This window comes from Crocodylus siamensis, chromosome 9, assembly GCF_052110815.1.
Source record: "Crocodylus siamensis isolate JL-2025a chromosome 9, ASM5211081v1, whole genome shotgun sequence".
Classification (NCBI taxonomy): domain Eukaryota; kingdom Metazoa; phylum Chordata; order Crocodylia; family Crocodylidae; genus Crocodylus; species Crocodylus siamensis.
The window spans coordinates 64753429-64780775 of NC_143403.1; the positions used below are offsets into that span (position 1 = coordinate 64753429).

At 41.2% G+C, this 27347-nt stretch overlaps 1 protein-coding gene across 2 annotated transcripts in view; it reads right to left on the reverse strand.

Annotated features, from left to right (window-relative positions):
- Positions 1–27347, reverse strand: part of ADGRD1 (adhesion G protein-coupled receptor D1) — a 237932-nt gene that overhangs the window by 32797 nt on the left and 177788 nt on the right. For both annotated transcript variants that reach the window (XM_090062339.1, XM_090062340.1), the window contains 3 exons: positions 24994–25060; positions 20971–21037; positions 8938–9029 (listed from right to left, as the gene is read on the reverse strand). In XM_090062339.1, the coding sequence (XP_089918465.1) occupies positions 8938–9029; positions 20971–21037; positions 24994–25060 (226 nt within the window). The remainder of the gene's footprint in view (positions 1–8937; positions 9030–20970; positions 21038–24993; positions 25061–27347) is intronic.

Sequence of the window (27347 nt, forward strand, 5' to 3'; positions counted from 1 at the left end):
AAGGTTGCTGCGGTACCATCACTTAAGAAGTGTAAAACAACTAAAACTGACATAGGAGAGGAGCAGCTGTATGTGCCTAGATTAGTTTGCCAATCCTATGCATAGTTTGTGCTTCCAGTTCCCTAACAAATGGAAGTTTAAGAGCTGGCAGGCTGAAAATCCAGCTAGTTAAAGCTTCCAAGTCTCACACAGCTCCTTGAATATGTGTTTGGAGCTTGGCTGAAAAGCTTTTGCAACAAACTGTGGGTACACTACGGTTCAGTGTTTCCTGAGGTCTCAGGCACATCAGAGGATTTTGGCAGCTTTGCTCAGCAGGGGCGCCACATCAGAGATTACGGGCCTGATCCAGCTGCCACCTGAGTCAACAGGAAGACTTTCAGTGACATCAACAGTTTTTTGTAACAAGCCAGGCTCATTCTTGCAAAGAACCAAAATAAATAAAATCACCTTTAAAATCTAAGCTAATGAAGCCACTCTTTGCGACATCCATTCATAGACACTTGCGGTTCTCCGGTTCTCATGCAGTACATAATACCTGGGATCTCAGTGAATTGGTCTCCGCTGCGTCCAGTCCTGTGAGGAACTCCAGCCCTCGACAGAGACGCGTTGATTCCCTCTTCTCCGTCAAAGCTTCTCTGTTCTCTGCAAACTTTTATTCCTCCATTACAGGAAAGGTAACTCTGATGAGGACTAATGGAAATGGCTGCTTTTTGCATTTTGTGGTCATACTAAGCCCTTCTCATGGCCCTTGGAAGTGGAAGGTGCCCCTTTACTCCACCACTCCGTCCACAAGAAATGTTGCCGCATCAACATACAAATAAGCTTTCTGACACATGTTTGAAAGAGGCTAGATCAGGGATGGACAAAATGCGGCCTAGATGCGGTCTGCCAGGCCATTCTGTCCGGCCCGCGGGGCCCTTAAAAAATTTAGAAAATTTATATTTATCTGCCCCGGGCTGCCTGTCATGCGGCCCTCGATGGCTTGCCAAAACTCAGTAAGCAGCCCTCCACCCGAAATAACTGCCCGTCCGTGGGCTAGAACAAGAGCTGTTTCAGTGTTTCTGGCGAAGTACTGACAATAGCTACGCTACCAATAAGGGCATTTGTATAGTAATCGCTGTCATAAAATAAAAATACATGCCTCAAGGAAATGAAAAGAGCATGAGTTATGTAGCTGTAATCCTTAGATCATGGAAATAGGATGAACAGCTAGTCTAAATTAGGAAATACAAGAAGTCACTGGCTTAGCTGAATTAATGTTTTGTTTTCCACTTATCCAAATAATAAAGAAGAAAGGCTTGTATCTCAAGGCTTTAACAACATCAGATAACTTGGCATTTATTTTCTGTGACTTTATGCTGTTTAAATTTTTGGACTTTAATAAGAGCGCTTTCAAGAGGAAACAAACATTTTTCCTGCATGGTTGTTAATGGTGCGTATCCTTATTTAGCACTTGGCTTAGGAACCAACTTCTACTTTGTAACACGAACAGCATTTCTTTAAGGACCTTAAAAATTTGGAGTTACAGGTCTGTGACTATCTGTCCTCACCAAAAAAAAAAAAAAAAAAAAAATATTGCCCTGATTCTACACACATCAGGAAAGGATAGTGTGCGTCTGTCCAGGTGCTACCTGTTTTCCCAGTCACAGGCAGCTTATTTTCAGCACGGGAAGTCCAGAGAAGTTGATCTACTGCAGTATACTATTTTGTTCTACTTACCTTATGGATTGGCAGTGGGAACAGAACTAAGGACACCTTTAGCTCAAGGAGGAAGTATAGGCCTCTACCATTGGAGTTAAAATAGTAATTCCATTAACTGAGTATAGTAATAAGCTCTCTCTACACTGCCACACAAAAGCCAGACATGCCTTTGGCCTGGCCAAGTCAGGTTCCCCAGCAGTGTATCTAGAGCACCATACAGCTCAAGACATATTAACCGCCTGAATATTTACTCATCTTCTCGGATGGGTTTTGCAATCTATGCTGAGTTTCTCACTATTGTGTCTGTACTGCATCCAATCTAGCTAATTCAAAGCGCTCTCAGCTATGTCTAGATAAGCTGAAGTTACATTTTTTGTGGGACAAGTCACTAGGGAGGTGTAATGTCTTTAGCCAAGACATAACACATTTCCACATGAGCCTCTCCTTTAAACCACACAGTCTTTATGGGAAATGCTGAAATCTCTAATGGCCTGCACAGCTTTAACAGGCTCAAATTGTACCTGCAAAGGCTGATGTGTGACACCCAAAATGCATGCAAAAGGAGTGGGTATAATCACAAGTTAAGCATTGCTCAGCTAGCAATTTGGGAAGTTTCTTCAAAGATTTGTGTCTCATAAAGTCTTCATCGAGTTTTCAGGGAAACAGAACATAGGTGCTTAGCCTGTCCCAGCTGAAGCTGATGGGAAGCAGCCTATTGGCTTTAATGGGAGCCAGATAGGGGCCATCTTCATTGGAGTATGTGTGTGTGCATGTCTTCCAGATCTCCTCAGTTCATTTAACTGAACAGGAAAAAATGCCACTGAGCAGAGGATTAAGGGACTGTTTTCTTATCTTACTGAAAGGATATTAAAGACATGAAAAAGGGAAACAAAGAAATAGAGTAAAATGCTAAGGCATTGTTCTAATTATGTCATCATCACTTTCTCCATGGCTCATTGTGATAGCCATCTGGTTCACTAGCTTACGAAAAGTAGATTTTATATAAATCATACTGATTTTTTCCAACCCATTGGACCAGTGCAAAGAAAACAGTGAGAAGCAATTCTGTAAGTTAACAAAACTCTGTAGGAGGAATGTAATTCAAAAAAGAGCATGCTGGAAAATACAGTGAAATTTCTAAAGCTGGTATCTTGGTTTCAAAGCTAAAAAGATCCTTGTTGAAATAAAGATTGAGAGAGGAATTTTGATTATCTGAAGTCCCTTATGCCTCTAATAATTAGGCCTTCGAAAAACCTGCAAACTCTTATTCCTAATGAATCCGGGAGCTTTCAGCTTACTTCATCAAAATGATTCTATGTGAGATATTAGCATGGACTTTTTCACTTTTTTATACGGAGAAATACTCATATTTGTGAGAACAGAGCCAACCTGGCCATTTTTCCTCATCCTAGCAGAGGACAGCAACTCTCCCTCGCCCAAACCCAAGAGAATTGAAGAGGGGTTGCCCATTGTACTCAGAGACACTAGCCATGGTTAAAATTGGGCATTTGCCTACATATGTTTTTGTATCAGGGACTAGTAGAACCAGATGGAACATTTAAAAATATTATGTTAGTTCTTATATAAATGTTTGAATACACTTGCTTCAGCCCATGCTTGTCTTCAGTTACTGAGAACATCATTCGAGTTTTGTGTCAATATTGTTCACAGGCAGCAAATTAAAAAAAGCATATGCATGAGAATATATGGAATATATGGGACCTGTCACACTAACTTAAAGCTCAAATTACCTAGAATTGTTGAACTTAACCACCTTCTGCTCCAGAAAGTGTCTTCCTCAGTAGGTCTTAGAATTAATCATTTTGCTGTGAATCCTACCGGTGAGGGAGGCAGTGGTCATGGGGGACCCAAATTACCCGGATATCAGCTGGGAGGAACACGCAGCCAAAACAAGCCGCTCAAGAAGGTTCTTACACTGTGTGCAGGACTTCCCCCTAACCCAGATAATGTCCAGTCCCACCAGGGGTAGCGCCTTGCTGGACCTGGTCCGAGCAACAGGGGGTGATCTCGTGGGGGACCTGCAGGTACACAGTAACTTGGGTGATAGTGACCACCACTTGGTAGAGTTCACTATCCAGCGACGGGTGACAAAAATATCTAGTGATGCTAGAGTTTTAGACTTAAGAAGGGCCAACTTTACTAAACTTAGGAACCTAGTTAGTGAGGTGGCCAAACTCAAGAGCATTGGGATAATGGGGGTCCAAGAGGGCTGGAAGTTTCTCAAGGGAGTGATCCTTGTAGCACAAAAGCAGTCTATCCCCTTATGCAGGAAAGGGGCTAAGGGGATAAAAAGCCCCCTTGGCTGAACAGGGAGCTTCAGGAAAGACTGGGGGCAAAGAGATATATAGGCAGTGGAAGCAGGGGGCAGCTGCCAACGAGGCATACACCACCCTGGCGCGCTATTGCAGGGACTAAAGGAATTGGCTGGTGTCATTGCTGAGCCACTGGCATGGCTGGTTTAGTGGACAGGTGCTCTGGGCAGGTCCCTGAGGACTGGAAAAAAGGCCAGCATGGTGCCCATTTTTAAGAAGGGGAAAACGGGAGAGCTGGGTAACTTTAGGCTAGTCAGTCTTACCTCTATCCCTGGGAAAATACTATAAAAAATCATCAAAGAGCGTATTCGTGAAAGCCCAGCAGGGGAAACGATGCTGAAAGGAAACCAGCATGGGTTCATTGCCGGTAGATCCTGCCTGACAAACCTTATAGCCTTTTATGACCAGGTCACACACTGCCTTGACACAGGAGCGGAGGCCGATGTCATCTACCTGGATTTTAGGAAGGCCTTTGACACAGTTTCGCGTCCTATTCTCATAGGGAAGATAACGGGCTGTGGAGCGGATGCCTACACAGTCAGGGGGGTGGCCAACTGGCTTAGGGACCGCACCCAGAGAGTGGTGGTTGATGGGTCATTTTCACCCTGGACGGAGGTGGGCAGCGGGGTCTCACAGGGTTCGGTCCTTGGGCTGGTATTCTTTAATATCTTCATTGGTGATTTGGGGGAGGGTGTGTTGAGCTAAACTTTAGTCTTTGAAACTGGAATAAATGATAAGCTAAAGCTCTGCCCAATCCCTTCACAGTGACAGGCGGCAGCTCAACTGAGACAGGCTCTCAGCCTGTAATATTCAACCTGAATCTATACAGAGTAGGGACCTGATTCCCATTAAGAATGAAACTGGACTCTGAACATGAGACAGGAACTTCCTGTTTCTCCTACTTTTGTTTTAGAATATATGATATTCAGGACTTATCAGCTAAAAATAAAGCTTTGAGCAAATTCAGTGTGCAAAACAACAAAGCTCAGATTTCTGAACAAGGACAGTACAGGATAGTTCATAGTCAAGAGGAGTTAGCAAAATGCATGGTTTTAGTAGATGCCGCACTTCTAGCGAAACATTGGCATATGCTGTCCCCTAGTTGTACTGGAGTGAGCATGATGACTGGATCTGTTGCCATATGGAAAATCATGAACAATTATTGTAAATAATTACATCATTTTATTGCTGTCTGTTGCCAGGAGAAACAAGTTATTGTTGATAATATCCACTTACGTTGCCAAGAAACTTCATATTTAGGGAACCTAAATGTGTTAGGACAACCAGCACTTCTTTACCGATACATATTCTTTTCAGCTTGTGTCATCATGCTGTGTCCTTCTTCTGCCAAGTATGTCAAGTGCCTGGCACCCACTTGAGGTCTGATTTGCCCAAGTGCTAAGCGTCTCTTCCACTCCTAGTGTATTTAAGAGAAGCAGAGAGCACCTAGAGTACCTTGGAAGATCAACTTCTCCTATATTAGGGGGAAATCTCTCCTACTTTGTGTAATGGACTGTATAGCCCTGTATGCCTAAACTGTGCCTATAGTATAATTACTCTCATTTAATTGTTTTTGTCAACTGGGTTTTTTCGCTTATACCAGTATATATCAGAACTTTTATCAGCTTTCTTTTCATGAGCAGGTTGACATTTCTCAGTCTAGTGAAAGTTTGCCTCCAGTAGCCAACCCTGGCAGCTATGGAGTTGGATTTTCTCATAAGAGCTGTAAAGTAGATTTGTCAGGTTTGGGTGCCTAAATGTAAGACCTACATTTAGATTTGAAGTGAATGGGACTAACACCAGTTAGTTAGGTACTGCTCTGACAAGAGGGCCTCGACACTCTGGATCCCAAGTGCCTGGAGATGCTTAGTGTGCTGCCCGAGTTGAGCACCTACACTTCCGAGATGGGTAGAAATGCAGATACCACTGTGCTTGGTGTTTCCTATTGACTAACTCGAAGTGCCTCCTGCTTTTCTGAGTCACCCGTTGAAGATGATCGACTCTCCCTGTTCACTGTACAGACAGCCAAGGTGACTAACTCCAAATTCAGAGGCATCTAAAGCTGTGCATAATCCTAGGTCTTAATTGTGGCTATAAGAATAATGTTCATAGACCCAGGCATGCCAAAGTTAGAGGCAGCAATACCTAAGTAACAGTGCCTAGTGAACCTATTCAGATCTTATCCAACGTGTTTTCTTGTCTCACCAAAACCATGTTATGCCATTTTAATCATGCTGTGTTTTCAAAAAAATACAGCTGACAAATTCCTTCTGACTTATTACACTTTCCACCATAGCTCATGTCAAATATATTGTACTATCCAGATGGATTCCTGACAGGCCCTTTAAAGATTGTATTACATGAAACATTTTGCAGTCTCCAGTGATCTCTTCCCACATTAACTGAACTTTTTTGACTCAGAAACTACCTTGTGGTTCTTAGCGACAGTAGTGTCACAGAAACCACAGAACTAATTGCTTTGATTTCCCTTTGCTCTATGTCATTGTCTCACTTTTGCTATGCTCATTCCCTGAAAGATGCTTAACAGCCTTTAATCAACATTCCAGATTCTCTGATATTTAGAAATATCACTTACTTCACTTTTTACTGAAAAAAAATAAGTATTTTACGCAGCTGGCAAAACTCCGGGGACTCTGGTACAGTTTAGTTTTATTCTTTTTGGTAAAATTCCAAAATAAAGCGTGATCTCTACCCTTTAACACCAAAAATACAATCCTCCCCCAAGTCCACAAACAATACAACTGCATACTGAGTACTAACTGAATACTAACTGCAAATGAGCAAAACTAAATTCAGCTAAAGCCACTGCTTGATGATTCATTTTTCTTCTTTTCTGACAACCACATCAGACGTGACATCCTCTAAAGCATGAAACACCGATGCATGCCTAAACACTTTGCTAATCGGGATCTCAGTGCCTTCCAAAAACCAGCTCAGAAAGCCACCCAAATTCTCCTGATAAAGCATCCTTCTACAAATGATCCCACAGGAAATCAGCTAACTATGATACACCTGTTTTATGTATATTTAATGCTGTAAGTGAAGTTGTGCTACCATGCTATATGCACTCCTCCACTGAACAACAACATTATTATCCTACTGCTTTCTATCCTCCTGCTACATTTCCATATTGCTTTATTATCCTCCTTGTTATGGAAGGTCTGACATTTGATGATAAGCTCCTTGGGCTAGGAAACATCTTTCGGTCATGCCTTTGTACCGGGTCATGTTCGAGCTCCTGCACGAACTATACTGCAGTAGTAATAATAAAGTTTGAAGCTGTCCCTATCAAGGCTCATATCTTTTTTCTGGGCTACCATGCACCTAGGACACTGTGAGGCACTCCAGAATTAAAATTAGATAATGACTTTCACCAATGATACCATTTACAGTAGAAATTCTTTGAGAGGGAGATTTAGGTCAGATCCCCGCATTTGAGGATGCAGGAGAACAACTCAAGAGAGACCCTACAACATCAAACCACATTGTCTTTAGTGATTCAAAAAAAAACATTTTTAGGCTAGGTCTCAGGCATGCTGATTCTGTTCCTGGTGTTATGTAAATTAAGGACAGTATTATTCATTTGCACTTCCCTGTTCTACCACCTGCCCTGTACACAAGCTGAATCATGATTTTTCTTTATAATACCAGTCACCAAAAGATCTACACAGCGTATCTCTGTAGCTGGTATTAATTTATAGAGGCTGTTTATAACACTAACTGAAAATACAGCACTGGCATTGACTTATATGGTCATTTGTCTCCTAAACTATGGTAGTTTGTTCATGTTTCTGAAGGTCACAGGGACTCAGCCAAAACCAGCCCCACAAGCCATTGTAATTCACAGGGTTTTGAATCCATTACAGAATAATTATCTTATAGATTTTTTGTGCAGACATATTTACTGTTTTTCCTTTTGCTCCAGAAAAGATATACAATAACTAAACTTACTTTAATTAGGTAAGTGCTACTGATATTGGAAAGCTACTGTCATTTCAGAAATTACACAAGTGATCTAATCATAAAGATGACTCCGCATGTCAGAATTTCAGGACAGCAGCACCAAATCCTGAATATATCATGGATCAGGACTCAGAACATAAAAAACAAGCTGTCAACGCATTTTTCAAGTGCCCTAGTAATATACTCATTAAGCCTTTCAATCTGCCCTTTCTGTACTTGGTTAAAAGCATCTGCAGGAGATACAAGCATGTCTGCATAAACTGCAAAATACCTTGTCCCAGCTCAGTTCAACAAGTTATTTTAAGTTCTCAGATGTAACAGCACAACCCCAGAAGCTTTAGAAGTTAGCATTTAGTCTCATGTCTGTATATGTTTGGATCTGAGAGGCCACCAGCCTAGTATATTAGATACAGAAAAATGGGACTTAAGTCTTTGTTGAAATTCTGCATGGGCCTACATGCTTTGGTGAATAGAGATGGCTTGAAGAAAAGTATTTGCTTAAATACTTTGCTGAATATGGGTACCCTTTGAAAGAGGGTGTGCTGCAGTACTGTAGTATAAACTAATGACAGTATTTTGTAGCTATTCTCAAGAAGAAATAAAACAAGGCTTTAAGAGAAAACAAAATCATGAGTCAGCAGGTGAGGGGGGTATTCTTGGAGGATGGCTAGAGAATAATGTAATCCTTCTGAAAAAGGAGTTAATCTCAATTTGGCTCCCCTCTTCCATAATAACATAGATGTTCAGTGGCTACATTAAAGATGGGGAAGACAAACTTGCTGACCGTAACCGAGTTTTTCTTCTACAGGGTCATTTTACCCGTACAAAGAGGAGCCTGGAATATATTCCTGTGATAGAGCACAGTTAGTTCTAAGCAATTAACTTGCTGCAGAGCAATTTGAATGAGAAAGAGACTTACTTGAATGCATTGGCATCTCCATGCACCTTATAGTTGTCTGCACTGATTCTTGAGATGACTCGTGTGACCGCAATGAGAATGCCAATATTGACCTAAAGAAGGGGGGGAAAAAGTAGGACTTAGGAAAAGGAGGACTGTATGTACCTGGGATGCAAAGTCCATTAAGGGGAGTAGTCTTCAAAACCAGCAAAACCCAGTAATTTTACCATTTGTGCTGTATTTAGCAACAACGGGGTTCTAATTTTGGACCGCTCTCATTTAGGCCTGCTGCCCATAGTCCCCAGGATAATTGGGGCAGCTAGTGCTGTTTTCCCCAAGAACACCCCTGGGGTCTGGGGGAGGGGGCTTCCTGCCGCCATCCATTTCTCTGTGCAAGAAAAATTCCCAGAAATCTGCATCCACTGATTTTCTGGCTGTCCTGGTACAAAAAGAAAGGAGGCCAGAGCTCATGCACTTTTCTTTCACTGCACCTTATTATTTTATAATAAGAAATGTTCACAATCTGTAGAACAAAGTTTGGATTACCATGCTGAAAGAGGACTAATCAATTATGAATTAACTGGCGGCTTTCCATTCCACCCTCAGAAGTGTGGATTTGAGGCAAACTGTACGGCTCAAAAACCTTGCTGCACGCAGGATCATGTTCCACTTGCATCAGTGGCTGACAAACAGTGTGAGATGCATTAGGTATGTATGTGAGTGTGAATGCACACACGCATGTATTTTAGCACCTTTCATTAAATCTTTCCATGTTGAATTCTTTCTGCTTACCAAAATCGGCTTGCAACCTTTCCACGAGATTATTTCAAAGTAGAAGTAAAGGGGGAAAAAAATTAAGCTTGAACTCAGTTTTTCAAAAGGCACGCTACGTTTGATGTCAGGCCCAACAGAAACATCCCTATAATGAAACGAACTCCCACCAGAAATCTAGGAAATCTTGAAAAGACTAACACTGAAAAAATGGAACAAAGGAATGTTTGCCATCCCCTCTGGAGTCACAGGTGAAGCAAGAGAGGAAAAAACTTTTTCATTTAAAGGAGACTCAGCAAGACAGCCTTGTTGTCAAAAGACCTTAGGTTTAAAAGAGAGAAAGAGAAAGTAAAAGGCGTATTTCTCCCTTTTTGGCCAAAGCTGTACAGCAAACGGCAGAGCGTGTTGTTTAGCATGAAGCTAAGGATGAGGGATTAAGGACAGGATCAGCATGAGCAAAAATAAAAAGAAAGCAGGTGGAAAAAAGGAGAGTGCAGTGGTTCCTGCTTGTCACCTAGGCCGAACTTATTTTAAATGAGTATTTTAACTGTGAATTAGAGAATAGGGTCAGATTTTACAGGGTTTATTCACATGAGGGGCTCACTAAAGCCAGTAAGCTGACTGCCAAGTCTTCACTCAAATTCTACTCAGGCAAAATTCCCATCGAAACCAAAGAAAGGCAGCAGCAGGCAATAAGAGTTGGTTGCTCTGAGTATTTCCTTAGTAGGTTCAGTGGAAGTTGTGGGTGAAATGCCGAATCAAATCCAAATTAATTATGAACCTTTAGGAACAGGTCATCAGGTCCCAGACATGCCTATGAAAACGAATTACCATGAAGAACAGTAGAATATGAACTGAGAGCACATTAGCTACCCAGCAGTAAATGCACGGTAGTTGAAAACAGGGTAAGATACCTCATATATGCTGCAAAATAAGAGCATATTTACCAGCAGTCACGGAAGTAGAAAGCATGCTATAGGTTCATACCTTAGCCTGCTTTACAGTAACTTATTAATATAGCTAGATGCCCTTTCTTAAAACAAGCAGAAACAGTTTTGTTTTCCAGTGGACTGAACGTTAAGTATTTGCAAGCAAATTTCAGTTTCAGAATTTTATGCAACAGAAACCGAATGAGAAATGATTGAAAACTTAAACTTCAGTGATCTGAGGGGACTTCTGAAATGCTAGTGTTTTATAAACCCTTTGCTCTTTTGCTCCAGTGAAGTCTTTGTCACTACATCTCATTTAGGGTACATCACTAATATCACTGTTCTTCAGGAAAGAAATGCTGGGATCTTACTACTAAAAAGGGCCATCAAATAATTGGCAAATCCCTGTTTTAATAGCCCACATTAACTGAAAAGTCATGTATTTTTAATCTAACATACTCACTGTGCAGTTTGAATGTGCTGTCAATACTCACAATAAAAAAGTCTTTGCACAGACTGGGTTAAATCAGAAGTGACTTTTGTGCAAGAAGGTTAAAAAGCAGTTTTTAGGCAGATAAGCTGTTTTGAGAATTACCATATTTTCATCCAGCTTGAATAAACTGATCAGATGCGAATGTCTTATTAATGTTCTAGCAAACAAAGTAAGGAAGCAGTTGCATTCCCATCCTAAACTCCATAGAGCCAATGAATGGTTTCCCCAGTGATTTTTTGACATCTGGCATAAATACCTTCTCAACAACTTGAACAGAAGGAGATTTAGTTGGTGAAACACTCATTATATTTTAACTGACAAAATAACACAAGGCTAAAGTTATTTCAGATTTAGAGCCTAATAGGAAGACACGACCAAATACAGAGACCTCACATATTAAAATGTTCAGACTGGGAGAACAAACATTTAGATAAGAGAAGTGTAGGCTGTTCCTGCTGCTTGTTTTTTCTGAAGGGCCATATTTGTTTCACAGCTGCAGTTATTTTGCCTTCTAATGCTGTAGGGACTTGCATTGCTGCTTGCAGTGGATTGACCACATTCTGCCACTTTAAAAATACAGGCGATGGCAATAGTCTAGGCTTTATGACTCATAGGGGATTATTTTCAGACAAAAGGTCCTTTCGAGTCAGCAGGCCCAGGCAGTAATGAGCCCCTGCAGTCACACTGAAGCTACTGGGAGTTACAGGGGCTAATTACCTTCAGTCTGAGCCGAAGCTCACCAAAGTTCATGGAAAGACTCTCATGGACTTTTGATCCAGCCCAATGAGAATACATCTGAGAAAAGACTTAGATTGGAGCCATAGTTAAAGAGTCAATCACCTCCTTTCAGCATCACTTTTCTCTCTCTATGAGATTTCCCATCAGAACCAGTATTTTGTCCCTGAAAGACAACACTATATTGACCTAAACCCAGTTCTGCTTCCTCACCCAGGTAGTATTGTCTAAGAGGGTAGAGTCATGAAAGGGTAAACAAAACTCAGCTCTACAACTGGAATTTGAGACCCAAATCTGCTATCGTAGCATACAATCCTCAAGCCCTCAGCCAAACCTCCATCCAATATCTTAAGGAGATTCAGCTGCAGAGTCAGGCTCCTCCATTATTGCCTAGCCCTGTAGCACAGCGGGACCAGAAGAGGAACAAGAAACCCTAGGGAATATCTTTAGCTAGAAAAAACCAATAATGTGGACAAGCACCTTTCAGTTTCTGTGAAGGGTAGTTGGCTCAGAAAATGGCTGCTTATCCAAAAACTATATCGAGTTTGCAAACCTATACTGGAAAGAGGGTAGGAACAATTTCTTTCCTTCTTGTAGTTGGAAATTAGTCTGAATTTATACGGGTTTCTCCCAGATTCTATCCCACTCGCATTCATTTTTTATTCTTTATCTTCTGTGGTCCAGGAATATGAGAAAAAGCCTCCTGTCTGGCATTTTAGGACTTCAGGACAGAACCTGGCAGTGCAAAAGAATTCATAAAACTACATAAATTAATTTAATTAAGTGCATGCACCAAACTTCTTTAAACCATTAATTAAGTTCTATTCTAGTTACAAGCATAAGATCAAGGAGTTCACAGATTCACCCATCCTGAGGTGTTAATCTACTCCCTGGTGATGCAAGTTAATTTTATTCCCAACATTAACGGGGTACTGTCATCGCCAGTTATTGTGGCCGTGGTCTGTTGCTAGGTCACATCGGAAATCATTAGCGGAAATACTGCATTTTCCACATGGAGCTAATCAATTAAGCTGATGGATGTTCAATGCTGGAAGAACCATGGGTCAGATTTTGCTCTCAGCTCCTTGAGACCAATTTTGGAATCACTCTATTGGTTTACATAGAGTTGCTTTGGATTTTCACCAGCGTTACTTAAAGGAATTGGCAATTCAGAAGACATAGCTGAGCTGGATTTCACAGCATACAAATGGGGTTGGGGGGAAGAGACACTTTATCAGCAAGAAGATGACAGTGTAGGGGGCAGGTTCCACAGCTTTATTCAGTAGTACAATGAAGACGGGAGCGACTGGCGCACTACGCTTGGGTGCCAACAGAGTAGGAGAAGCAGCCTAAAATAGCAGCCACTGTGCTTCCAGCCAAGCCATCACTGTCCAAAGCAAAGTCACTGATGCTGCCCATTGCACAACTGCCACCCAGGTTACGTATGCACTTAGTTATGCCTCTGCCCTTATTCATAATGAGTAATGCCCAGAAGTCAAGAGACTTTATGGAATTAGGTACTATTAGAGAATCAGCATCTTGTCCTAGGGATTTAGTGCTAACAAGAGAATACCAGCGTAAGGCAGTGATGGCAATCGCTGAGGGCCTTGTTACACTTTACAGTGGGTGCAGCTACGTGTGCACTTACATGCACGGTAGACTAATTTGCAGTGGTGTAAAGCATCATAGGCTATACATGTGACACTATTAGACCACAGCAAACTAATTTTTGCTGCCATAAGATAGTTGGGGACAGTACTGTGGCAAAAATAACTGCGCTTGAACATGTGTAAATGCTGACCCAGGAATACATTAGCCCAGGCAGCAGGGAGCCAGACCCCCCATCTGGTGCCTAGTCCCAGCCAGCCCCTCCACTGCCTGACACTGCCTCCCAGAGCCCAGGGCTGACCCCCCAGGCCACCCGCCAGCCTGGGGCTGCTCCACCTTGGCTCAAACTGCCCCAGTCCCAGGTGCAGTGTCTGCATGTACACCCTGGACTGCAGCAGCTTGAGCATCTACATGTACCATTAATGTTCCATGATAAACTCTGGTGCAAACTGTGCCAGAGTTTATCACCGTGCTTTAATGGCATGTGTAAATGCACCCACTATGAGCTACACAGATGTTTATCCGTATTAGTGCTAGTTTGATTTTGAAGGAGTGACATATCCAGGGACCTGAAGGACTCAAAGTTAAGAATCCCCCCCATCCAATCCCAGACTTCTGCCCATATCCCCTTTGCCTTGGGGTTCCCCCCCTGCCCCAGGGCGTTACTTACTTGTGGCTGCCTATCCTGTCTGTCCCAGGGGAGCAGACAGGGAAGGTTTAACCTGCCTGCCCAGCCCTTACTGCCACATTAATACCCAAAACTCCAGGAACTGTTCAAAATCATTGTGTAACAAGGCCCTGAGTCTGAGACCAAGACTTGGACAGCCAAAGAAATATTATCTGATGACTACTAATGGCAAGCAATTAGCCTATGTCACAAGTGCATAGAAGTCTTTGTCCTGATGGTCGTACTAAAGAAATCTGTACACATATACAGAGAGACAAAAGTGCAGTTAAGGACAGTGTTGGGTAACAGTAGGCAGTATTAACCTAGGAAGATATCTGTATATGGGCAAGGCAGTAAAAAGCACCTGCTGATGACTACCCAATATTTTTCCAGCATGATAAATACCTTCTTGATTTAGTTCAGTGTCTCAAATACTACTTATTAGATAAAATATTACAGATGTTTGGGCTTTCAGTAAAATTTCCTTAATTCTACCATATATATGGAAATACACTAAGGTAGCAGATGGCTGATAAAGAATGAAGTTTTCTGCCAGAAGTCTTTATTACCTTGTTCCAAAAATTCAGGTGCTATATCACTTTTTTTTTCTCTTTGGATAAATGTTTTTCTTGGTTCACACTAACTAAAATTGATTGGGGTTTCAAATTAGTTGAATGAATCTCCTTTGCAAAGTTATTATATGGGGATGTCTTCATGTTTTTTAAAGAGTTAAAGTTAGGGCTTACACATGCTTTACCATGAGATAAGTGAGAGTGTGAATTCATACACTTGCTGTAAGGTGATGTACTAAGGCATTGTAACCCCATTTTCAATGAGTGATATACCTTCCAACTACCATGGATTAAAACCATGCCCACACACATTTACCATGAAGTAAGTGACACAATGTGGCTTTACAGTGTAAGGGTAGACACAGTTGTAATGTGTGTACTGTTATCAAATGATACTGATGTAAGATACTGTGATGTAGCTGTTATGCCTGCCTGTTTCAATAGCGATACAATTGTGGAAATAACCACAACTTTAATCTCGGATGAAACAGAGTTAAAGTTACAGCAGTTTAGCCAGACTCTTCTATCACACCAGGGGCAGGTCAGTGAAATAGTTACACCTCAACAGCTGAAGCACCTTCCCCAGCACCTTTCGAAATCAGTGCAAAAAAAAAAGTACATTTGTCCATAGCCTAATTTATCTCACTTTAATGTTTTCATCTGCCCATACTGTAAGAGGTAGGGGTAAGATAGGGGCCACAAAGATCTTCATGCAGAGGAGACCGCTCACAGCATTGTCCCTTGAATCAGCCCCTTGGGTCTCACAACCCACTGATGGTGGGGTGCCACTCAGCCATCACACTATTCCTTGCAACTGCATTTTAAGGAGGTAGCACCTAGAAGACATAGGCCTTGCTGGATGACTCCAGTGGCTGCTATGCTCAAGAGCGAAGGGCTGGGACAGGGAAGAAGCACAGGGCTCTTCACATATCTTGGGGAAAGAGCCCTGCCCATTTTATAGGGACTGGGAGTTGCAAATCCTACTCCCCAGTTTCATACAGACCATTTCCCCCTTCCCAAGACCCTTGCCAGGGACAAGCTGCGGGTGGTAGAAGCCAAGTTTTTAAATATTGCTTTCCAAGCCATGCTTTCCCAGGAAAACATCTGTGTATGCAATTCATTAACTGTATACTATTTAAAGACCTTTCACCAGTAAATATGACTAAATACATTATTACACACATGCATGTGCACACACACACACAAGCATGCATATGTATTTCCAAATACAATAGCAGTTAGCCTGGTTGTTTTCTTCTGTTGCTATTACCTCACTTTTCAACAGGACTTTTTGGCATCCATTGGGAATGCATTATCAAACTGCTGCTATTTTGAGCTGAGCTGGGTTTAGAATATTTAGCAAATCATTAGATGAACAGCACCCGCATGCATTCATTCTCCCTCTCTTTCTCCAAATATTTGTATCCCTGTAAAAATGTATCTTGTCTTGTCAAGAGTACTGTGAATAATAAATAAGAAGTAAGGGCCAGATAGCTACCCCCAATTTACATTGCTAAGCAGCTACTCACACAAATAATACACTTGAAGTAAGTGCTCATCTATCTGAGCAAGTGCTTTACTATAAGGTCCTTTCCATTTAATACTATTTTGGGGCATTAGCTTGGGAGGACTTGATGTTACCTATTTCCTACACAGAAAATAACATTGGCAAGGCAGCACACCTTGAGGTGATGAGGTGACATGTGACTACTGGATTACTTCATTTCTTCCCAATTCATTGTTGTTTAGACTTTTACATTTTTTAACACCTTTGACACCCTACATATGTCCAAAAATACATGAGACAAGCAGAAAAAAATGGACGGGTTATAAAAAAAAAAAAAGGTCAGGGTTGTTGCATCAAACCTGCCACATCCCCGGCATCTCTATACCTCTTACTTGATCAGCTATGCTTTCTTTTATGTACAGAGAGAATTGCTCTCATCACATGGGACTCTTCGGCACTGCCGATCACCTTACAAGTACCATGCTGGCATGCGGCAAGTTCTGCAATGTCAACATAACCAAGCTTTTAAAATCGAGAGACAACACATCAAGTTTTCAATCCTCTTAACTTTTACAGGGCTTTTCACAGCCACGTAGAGGTTAAGCTATACTGTCTGTGTGGTGTACTGATTCAGAGCTTCTGCCAGCCAGATTTTATTTAGGTCCTCTGCTGAAAGGGGTTAGCCCTGGATCCATCTCCTGCCCTCCAGAGGGAAGGAATCCACCTTGAAGGTAGCTGGAGATTCCACTGTCGCACAGACATGAATCCAGCTTTTTGTATGATCCGAAACAGTTGTAAAGCATGAGGTTGAGATAAAAGTCGGTTGCTTTAGGAGCACATGCTGTCCATGCCCACTGTGTAAATACTTATTTGCAAAGACCAGGACTTGGCTTTGTATGGGCACAGACATCTGGGGACACTTTGCGGGGCCATTCTTGGGAATCCAGCCCATACTGAAAGAGTCGAAATTCCCATTCTGCTGCTTCATCATGGGTAATAATAAGGTCCTGATTTTGTAGCGTGCCCCATGACAGTAGGCAGAAGGCCCAGTCAGGAACAGAAAGGGCAGCCCACAATTGGACCAACTACTCCCCATCCTGGTCCCTGCCCTGCTGCTCCTATGCCTTGGCTGGAGCCTGCGCAGGAAAGCAGCCTAGAGCTTCTGTACTAAGGGAACTCCATTTCACTGCAACCTTTTACAGCCCCTATATGTCACCAAAGAAAGTGGCCATAGTAGGGGCTGGGTTCTGGTTCAAACCTGACACCCTTAAAAGTCTAAGGTTTTTAACATGGACTTGTGACTTCTCTAATCAATACATTCATCTTCTGCTCACTTACACTGCTTCTTGGACACCTCGGCCCTGCTCCTGGACTTGCACAGGTGGTGGGGGGTCTAACTAATTATAGCATTGCACGACTGATGTCTTAGAGATGTTTCCAGAGGGATAATCCCCTCGTTAATCCCTACAAACAACCCTGACTCCTTGAATAATCAAAGTGATTAAGCAACAATTCACTGTAAGTTAATGTGTGGGCTTAATTAAACAGTTGTAATACATTCATGTAGTAGTAACTGAGTCATGAACCTGCCCTCTCCTCTGGAAAGATTAAATTCATTACAACCAACAGATGTGCCCAAAGCAGCCATCTGAACCTAACAGCTTTAACAGCCATTCTTTGATCAAGTGCTCAAACTGCAGTGTCTGACATGAAATTTCAATGGGAAGGAATAGCCTAGATGCCATCTCACTGCACTGCTCTAAAACACTTACTAGAAAGGGAATGTGTAGGCAGCAAGACGCCTTCCCGAGAATTTAGCTGGAGGGAATACTTTATGTAATATTTCCCACAAATCCCACTGACTGTCATGGGATTAGAGGCAAGGATTTCTTAGGGTGATGCCTATTGGACCAACTCTGTAGTTGGGATAAAGTGAGACAAACTTTTGAATGTAAGATGTTCTTCTTCAGGTCTCCTCAGGCTAGAGAAGCTTCTGTTTGAAAGCTTGTCTCACTTTATCCCAACTACAGAGTTGGTCCAATAAAAGATATCATCCTAAGAAATCCTTCCTTCCTGTGTAATTTCTGGACCATCACAGCTACAACATCACTCTTACACTGCCATAACATGCAATTTGAGGGCACTAGGCTTGGAAAGATATAGCCCAACATATTAAGAATGGCAGCAGGTCTAAGTACCAGTGGAATGGAATCAGCCATTCATCTCTCTGATGTGTATAACAATATATCATGCCATTTACTCAGCGTGGGGATCTTTTTGAAGCACATTTTAAACAGCAAAGTTCTCTCGTTTCTGTACCACCATAACAATGCCAAAGCACTTGGTCCTAAAGTCAAGGTTTGCCCCAGTATCTTGGCCTAATTACTTCTTCACATCTCTGCTCTTGGCAGAGTTGTGAGCAGTCTGGGGCTATTCGAATACATACCAGATGTCAACAGACACCGTGGAGCCTTCTCTATGCTATGGACTGCAGTGGTCTGGCTGGGACCAGAATATCACAGCGTTGCTTAGGATCTAGCTACAATAGCTCTATATCCACTGAGGATTTCCCCTACACATGGTGTATCCCCATTGAGGGAGATGTGGCCAGCCTGTTTTTCCTTCACTCTGATAGAGTTTCTTATAAGAGCATGGTGAAAAATTGGCCTATGAAATCTTATAAGATGGGCTGAGCAGATGGTGGCTATTTACTATTTACCTAGCCTTCCTGTGATGTAAAATCCATCAACTAGGGAGGACTTCAGTTTCACTTAATCTGAGCAGCAATCACATTCATAATAAATAACAGCTAACCCTGCAGTTTAGCATCTGCGTTGAATTTTTGGAAAATTAAATTATGCATTACTAATGTTACTGTTATCTGCAGCAGACCAAGCAGAAGTCTATATGCAGCAAGCAAACATTTTGCAAACAATCATTTTGTTTTGCATCTTCACCTTGTATTCTTACCATGATTATTTCTGTGCCTAATGTGAAACGCAGGATAGATCACTGATGCTGATTTTTTTTCGGGGCGGAGTTGGGGAGGAGTTCATGGGTCAGTTCACTTCTACAATACTAGTTCAAGTCTAGCCCAGATTATTTAGTGACTAAGAGCCTTGTATTTGCTGCTTGCTGGATGGTTTGAAGAAGTAGTTATGAATAATAAAGCTATATAGAATTTTTCACATTTAGATTGTTGGTCTAAATCTGTCTCTCAAATTAATAGTTTTCTTGGGAATTTCAGTAGTGTCTTTAAGTATAATATCTGTTTGCTGAGGAGTTATAATTTAGTAGCTACAATATTATTTTAGATGTTTTTTTGGCCTGTGAAAATTTTTGTAAAACTCCTTGCATGGAATAATATTACTCTGGTGCTTGAATTATTCCCTGAGCATCCATAATACATTACTAATTTGGAATACAGTTAATACATGAGTTATGTTGTATTATGTATATACAAAGGCAAAACTGTAAAGATGTAATGGCAGTTAACATAATTTGACTTGAGTGTAACTAACGTTACAAAACATTTCCCAATTGTCAACCAATATAGCATACTATATCCATATCTGCATACAATAGATGCTGTGACTTTCCTGTGACTTATTAAAAGTCCTGGAGCTATGCCCTAATTTACTTGCAGCTAGAGGGAAAAAAGGCACTTTACCAATTCAGGCTGTTCACTTTTACACAATTTTAGTAACACATATGTAAAGGATATTATCTTAATAGATCTTTAATCACTTTGATCAGCATTTATTTCAACGAGTAGTCAGTGAGATTACTTCTATGACTAATATTCAATAGTATAAAGTAGGCTAACACCCTACGGACACCAAGAATATAAAAGTTCATCCACAAAAAGCTCCTTAAAGCTCTGAGGAGCTTTGGATCCAGATCTAATCCAAATCTAGTCTTGAGATTTGTGTTGGAAAGTTGGACCTAGGCTGAGAAGTCTGGACCCCTCCAAGTTTAAATGGGGTCAGTTTAAGCATTCTGGTTCAGGACCATCATTAGATAGAAATTTCATAGAAAATCTATGAAATTAGACCAATTTCTATCTAATCTATGAAATTAGATTAGATATGAAGTATTTATTTGGTGGGATGTTGGTATAATACTACATTTAAACGCTGGAAGCATTCTTGCTAGTTGTCATTAGAGTTGGCAAGCGGGTCAACTGACTGGTCAAATATTGTCAGCTGACTCCATGTTTTTTGACCAGTCAAAGATTATCAAAATTTTACCCAAAAAATGCGGGTTTTTTTATACTTTTCTTGACAGAAATATGATTTTTTGTTTGTTTTTTGACACATTTCTTAATGGAAAATTGAGCTTTTTCTGCATATTGTTTGGATCTATTGGCATTTTTTTTTTCTTTTTACAATTTTGATCAATATTTGACCAGTCAAATTGACCAAGCTTTATTTGACCAGTCAAATACCCAACCCTAGTTCTCACCTACTTTCAAGCAATTTCTCCCCTTGGCATTTCAGCCACTAAGTTTAGGCCAACTGGAACACAAAAATAGTTCCACAACTTAGTAAAATGGAGAGTGTGGGACTCAACACACTTAAATTTATACACTGACATAAATGTGAAAGTAAAAGCAGAGCACAAACATACTGGTTCTAGCACAGACAGCCATACTGACTTTGGTGGCTTTGCACAGACACTAATGAGGACACGACTTAGGGTCATACCATAGTGGCAGGTAAAGTGTGACTGTGGGAGAGAAGCAACTATGCAAGAAGAATGGGTATACATACCACAATGACAAACAGGGCTGGAGCCACAAAAGCCCAAATTGCTCCATTCGACAGCGAAAGCCAGCAACTGCAGAGAGAAAGCAGGATGGTTACTTTCTGTTCCCTACTGCAAGACTACACACAGACACAGTCATTGAATTAGAAACTCTCCTAATCAGAAAAGAGGAAAAACTGTGTCAAAGAACATTTGAGAAATTCTAAAATAGGAAATCTGATGGAGCCGACTGTTTCCAGCTGTACCAAAGGAAACTCAGGCAGAATGGCTCACAGATTTGCATATCACAGATGGAAGGTGGCAATTGCCTGCCCCAGCATGCCTCAGGGTGGTACAAGGGAGACACCGGGAGAGAGAGAGAGAAAATGCATTATCTGTCATTTCCAGCAGCTGCACTATAAAATATGGTGTTCATCTGATGAAGAGATTGCTGGGGGCATTGTCTTTGCAGTAAGAAATAATGTAAGATTTCTTCTCTTGTTCTAGCTGCTCAGGGATAAGGCAGAGCAAGGAAAAGGGACAATAACTTTAGACTTGTATCTTATATCTTCAGTTTTGAATGGGGAAAAAAAGGAAGAAAAAACAAACAAACGGAAAAAAATCAATTCATTTAACAAAACCTGAATCATCCTGAAATGGCAGAAGCACAGGATCTTCTTTATACACAAAAGAAAAGTTACTCATTTGCTCATATTTGGTAAGGTCTCACTCCAGTCTATTCCACTATGGACATTTGCATTTTTTAACTCCAAATGTATATTATCTGTTACTAACATTCAGAATTTTAACTTCCAAACCATCTCTAGATCTTCAGTGATGCTTATATCAGGTTTGCCTATTAAGGATTATACTTGTATAGAGAAAGGGAGATACAGTCCTGACTCCCTTGGGGGCTGCTTGGAGTTTAACACTGTGTACCTAGATGTATCACTGGCATCCATGACTTCTGGAGATAAATACATGAGCTTCCATCAGTCTCCATCTATAGCCCAGCCATCACAAGAGGGGGACAGGGTGCCACGCTGGGTATGTGGTTTATGGTGTCCTCAGTACTTCCTCCCTGGCTTTTAGAGACAAGTATGAATCTAATCTACAGGTAGTAACCCTCTTTATTCCTGATCTCTTACTGAGCATCTGAGTAGACATAAGTGCCCCCAAACTATATGCTGTTTAGGGGAAGAAATGTCTTTTGACCTTGATATTAAGTGAACAAAGCATGTAAGTGAGGTGCTGCACCTATTCAATATCCCACTGACTTCAAACGGTTTTGCCAGTGCTAAATTTATCAAATTTGACTTGGCCCTAACAAGGATGCACAAATAGTTTTGACAAGATACAGAAACGAAACAAGGTCCTCATCACAACATGTGACCATTTTGCACATTTTCCTAGCATTGAGGCCTCTCCCCCAGGCTCTGGTCTAGCTAAATGCCAAGTAGAGCAGGGATTTATCGCCCCACTGCCCTATTACTGCGCAGAGCTAGCAAGGTGCATCTCAAGACAGAGTTTCCTGGCCCCATATGGACAGTCTCCATAGCATATGTGTCCCTTTAAGATCATTTACACAAGGAGAGCTCTTGCATGTGTAACATTTAAGCACCTGCTTAAATACTTTTCCGAACTGGAGTTTTAACCAGCGGATGACACTGCCTGTCAAAGGAGGAAACAAACTACAGCTGTAGATGGTCTTAGTACATGCAGTATGCCAGACGCACGCTCACAAAACTCAGAGGCATTCCTCACATGCCTCTGAGAGAAATGCTGGAAAGCAAAGGGTGCCTCAGAGAACCAATCACACATTTCAGCATGGCACGACTATAAGAACAATAGTTCATTTAATCATGCTTGTTGCTAAGAGCCATTTCACAATCCTTTCTTCAAATGCATAATCTTCTGTACATTATTGCACTCAAGTGGAGGAAGATATATTTCTCCCTGTTTAGCAATTTGGCTAAAAAATTACTTTTCATCCCGGAGCATAAATGGCTATAAAATGGTTTCTAAGCTTTTTTTTTTCCCCGCAAACAGTCCAAACGATGCTAGTTTCATCCCCAGTCATTTGTAAATGAGCTCCAAGAATCATGACAAGCTAAGAAAGGTTTGGCAGACATTATTCCTCAGGATGAGTTTTACATTTTAGCTTAATGTTTATTTAAAAGTGTAAAACTTTCTCCTGGAGTACTTGGCTATTTCCTTCTTTGACAGAATGACTCATTTGGTGGATGAAAGGAATTCAGTGGACATAATATTCTTGGACTTCAAAAAATCTTGTGACACATGCAGTTTGATAGTCTCATAAGTAACCTGAAGAGATGTGGGGTAGGCAGAAGGATACTTAGTTAGATGAAGAATTGGCCACGTAACCCCAAACAAAGAATGACTATAAACGGATCGGTGTCACAAAAGCCAGAGGTTTCAAGCTGGGGCTTCCACAGGTGTCTGTTCAGGGGCAGGTGTTGATTAACAATTTTACTAATGATTTGGATACAGGACTAGAAAATGTCCTGATCAAGCCTGGAAGTGACACAAAACTGGGAGGAACTGCAAATATTTTGGACTGTTAGAATTCAAAAGGACCTTGATAAACCAGAACTGAGCCACAGACAACCAAATGAAATGCAACATAGGAAAATGTAACCCTACTCCAAGAGAACTAAAACAAGATGCACAAATGCAGAATGAGAGAATTGCTTAGGCAGTAACTCTGCCAAGAAGGACCTGGGGGTTCTCACTGCTCACAAACTCATCCCGGGTCAGACATGTGACTGTTGCAGAAGAAGCACATGGAGGTCTGGGTTGCATTAACAGAAGCATTGCATGCAAGACGTGGGAAGTCATACACACTTCACTGATTTAGGGTAAATTGCTTTATTGAACTTCTGTCCCAGACCCTTCCTCCAGATTCAAGTTAACTCTCACTGAGGCCCACTGAGTTGGGGCTCAGTGAAAACACTGCATGCATTTCTGGGCTCTGAATTTTAGAAAGGACAGATTGAAACTGGAAAGACTTCAGAGGAGAGCGACAGATGATAAAAAGCTTGGGAAATAAGATGTATGAGGAAAGGTTGAGAGAACCTGGTATGTTTATTCTGGAAAAAAGGAGATAAAAGGGAGACATGACAGCAGATTTCACATGTTTGAAAGTCTGCCATAGTGAAGAGGGAGAACAACTCTTCTCCCTTCTCACAGAGGGCAGGAACCAAAGCCATAGGTTTAAATGGCAGCAAAGCAGGTTTAGATTAAAACTCAGGGGGAAAAAAAAACTTTCTTAACTGTAAGGACAGTCAGACAAAGGAACAAGCTGCCCAGGAAAATGATGGACTCTCCAAAAGGGGCTGGAAAGGTGTTTGTCTGAGATGGTTTAGGAACAGCACATCGTAATTTGTATGGGGACTGGACTATACATGACCCTTAACATCTATTCAAAACCTTTGATGCTATGATTGCACCACAACCCTTGTTTCTTCTAGTGAAAAAAGAAGTTGAGAGAGAAAGAGTGAGGGAATACTTGTTTCAAACAAAAACAACTCCCCAAATTTTTCATTTAAAACATTTTATGGAAAAAGCCTATTTCCTTCATTAAAAGTATTTACCCTATTTGGACCAGTTCCACTCATCGTAGAGTAAACCAGAGTGATGAACACATTCCACGAAATCTCAAGTTGTTCACGGGCATCACAGGGCTGTAAGCCTAGATGCCACCTACACCCATGGCTAATAGACTCAGTGCTTTCCCTCTCTTCATTTTTACAGTGATGGGTCCAAGCTTCCACCAGACCCGGTGGTCCAAACTTCAAAGAAATTCAGATTCAGATCTGAACATGACTCTAAACTTCCAGAGTTGGGCACAACCCTAGTAAATACACAAAGAGTTGCAGATAAAATCCCAGAATGCAACGGATCTACCATAAATAGTGATAAGGCCAGGATGAGTTGTGGGCATTCAGAACCAGGCAGTACTGGAAGGTATACAGCATTAGCCACAGACCTTTCTGACTTTTTATTGTAACTAAACTTTTAGTACTCACTTGTCAAATTGTCCATAGCTGTCAGTGGCGGACGTTGCAGAAACGATACAAACCACCAACGGGCACCCTGAAAAATTCAGAGATAAGTGTCAGAATTAGTAACAGAACTGCACTCTATTCCTTCCTTCCACCAAACTTGGCAGCTAATCTCCCTCTCTTCCAACGACGACCTGTACAGCATCATTGGGCTCACCTCCTGAGTATGTACTTCCAATCCAAAAAATAATCTTAAAAAATAGAGTTGAGTCTCCCAGGTGACTCTATCATTAATATGAAGATAGTATAGCAATATTAATGTTCAGTTACTCTCTTGACCATGACAGGAGTAGGAAGAGACAGTTATGAATGAACTGAAGCAAACTAAGATGCCGTTCAGATGCCCAATCAGAAAACATTTCCTCATATGAATGGGTTGGACTAGCGGCATGTATATTTTTCAGTAAATTATGTTTCCAGAAAGAGCTTGACAATCCCATTGCACGGCCTCCAAGAAGGTGGAACGAATGTTTTACATGATTATAGAATTATTATACAAATCCTGATAACTGCTTCTGCCATCAACAGTAGCTGTGCAAATCTGGCCCAGAGCATGCTGATATCCTGCTGTGCCTCTTCAGCATTGTTATTCCAAGCCACTAGCTGGAGAGGAAGTAAGGTTCCTATTGCCAGCAGTTGTGAACTCGCTCTTAAAGCTCTTTAAATATTAAATTACCTGTCAGGCCCTTCTAAAATGTCTCATGTAATTTAATATAAAATGACAGGTGTTTTTTATCATCTTACAGAATTTAATCATCATGTCCCTGCCAGAGAATTGTAAAAGATGGCTTTAAAAATCATACTGAAAAAGATGATTCTCCATTAAAATCTACAGCTTTTCGCATTAGTTTCTACAAAACGCTCAAATTAATTTCTGTAGAACTTTATTGGATTTATCCTATTAAATGTTATAGGATTGGTCTGTAAGGGTGAACATATAATTTTAGGAAGAGATGCTTAAATTCTTAAATGATTATAGTCGGCATCAACCCATCCTTCTACATGACAAGGATATGCAACCGCTAACAAATAAAACCTCTAGGTTTTGCTTCATACCCAGCTAACTTGTATGAAATGATTCCTGATTAACATAAGTGGGTCCTTTAGTCTGAAAAGTGCCAAGCCAGAGTGCATTGCAATGTCTAAAATATTTTTGAGAACCATCAGCTGGTTTTATTGGGAAAAAAAACACACATAGGAAAATCCTCTCCATTCATGTGAAAATCCTACCCATGCATATCTGATGCCTAGAACAAGTCCATTCACCTGTTTAAGTGCTTCACTGAAGTGGGGCCCATATGCCTATACATGAGCCCTGCTCTTGGGAATGCCTGAGTGCCAAAAGCCCAGATTTTTACTATTGCAAGGGTGGCTGAGTAAGGGTATGCATAATACTGTAATCAGGTGGGACAATTACAGCTCATGTAAACAAATCCGAAGAAGTTGGCAAATATACACCCTTACTTGGCATCATAAAAAAAAAGAAAGATGCAGTGGTTTGGATGTGTAACCTCGAACCCTTACCAATACCATCCTGCAAGGTGCTGTGGACGGAAAAAGAGGAAACCCTAGGATGAGCTAGACCACCAAAGTCAACAACTGGATGGGATAAAAACTGACTGACTGTACAAGAATTATAAAAAAAAAAAAAAGGGTGGAAGAATGAAGGAAATTTATTGCTCCATCAGATGTGCCCCAATGGGCGGTGTGGCCTCGGCACTGACTGACACAAATCTGAGGTAGCTTTAGTCTACCTCATTTAGATACCAAGAGTATCTATTTTAGTGGAATATTTAGCTATAGAGGAATATTTTAGATTTCACTACTTGCGGAAGCCAGGGCTGCACAAACCAGCCTGGTACTCCAGGTATTTATTCAGCCATTCTGGTTTCACTTCTGCTGAGACACAGAGTACCTAGATTAAATCGTACTTAAATATAACTATGTATGCCAGACCCTCAGCCCAGCTTTGTTGCTTGAGGTGAACAGCTCTGTGGTGCAAAGTCCCTTCCCAGGGCAAACAGGCACCACAGAGGCTAACCCGTCACGTGCTAATAAAGCTTGTGCTTACTCTATCTTACTAGCTTGCCTGTTTTCCAGGCAGACTTCAGATATTCGGAGGCTTTAACTTGATTGTTTATCAATTTTAAACTGCAGTGAAGAAGAAAATTAAATACAGAGTTCTTTGGCAAGATAATAAAACTTATGCAGATAAAATGTAGTGCAGTCATCTGGATAACAAGAACAGTTAATTCAATGAATGTAAAATGGTCTTCAGCCTACAGCACCGTGTTTCTCCTTACTTTACATTAACAGGA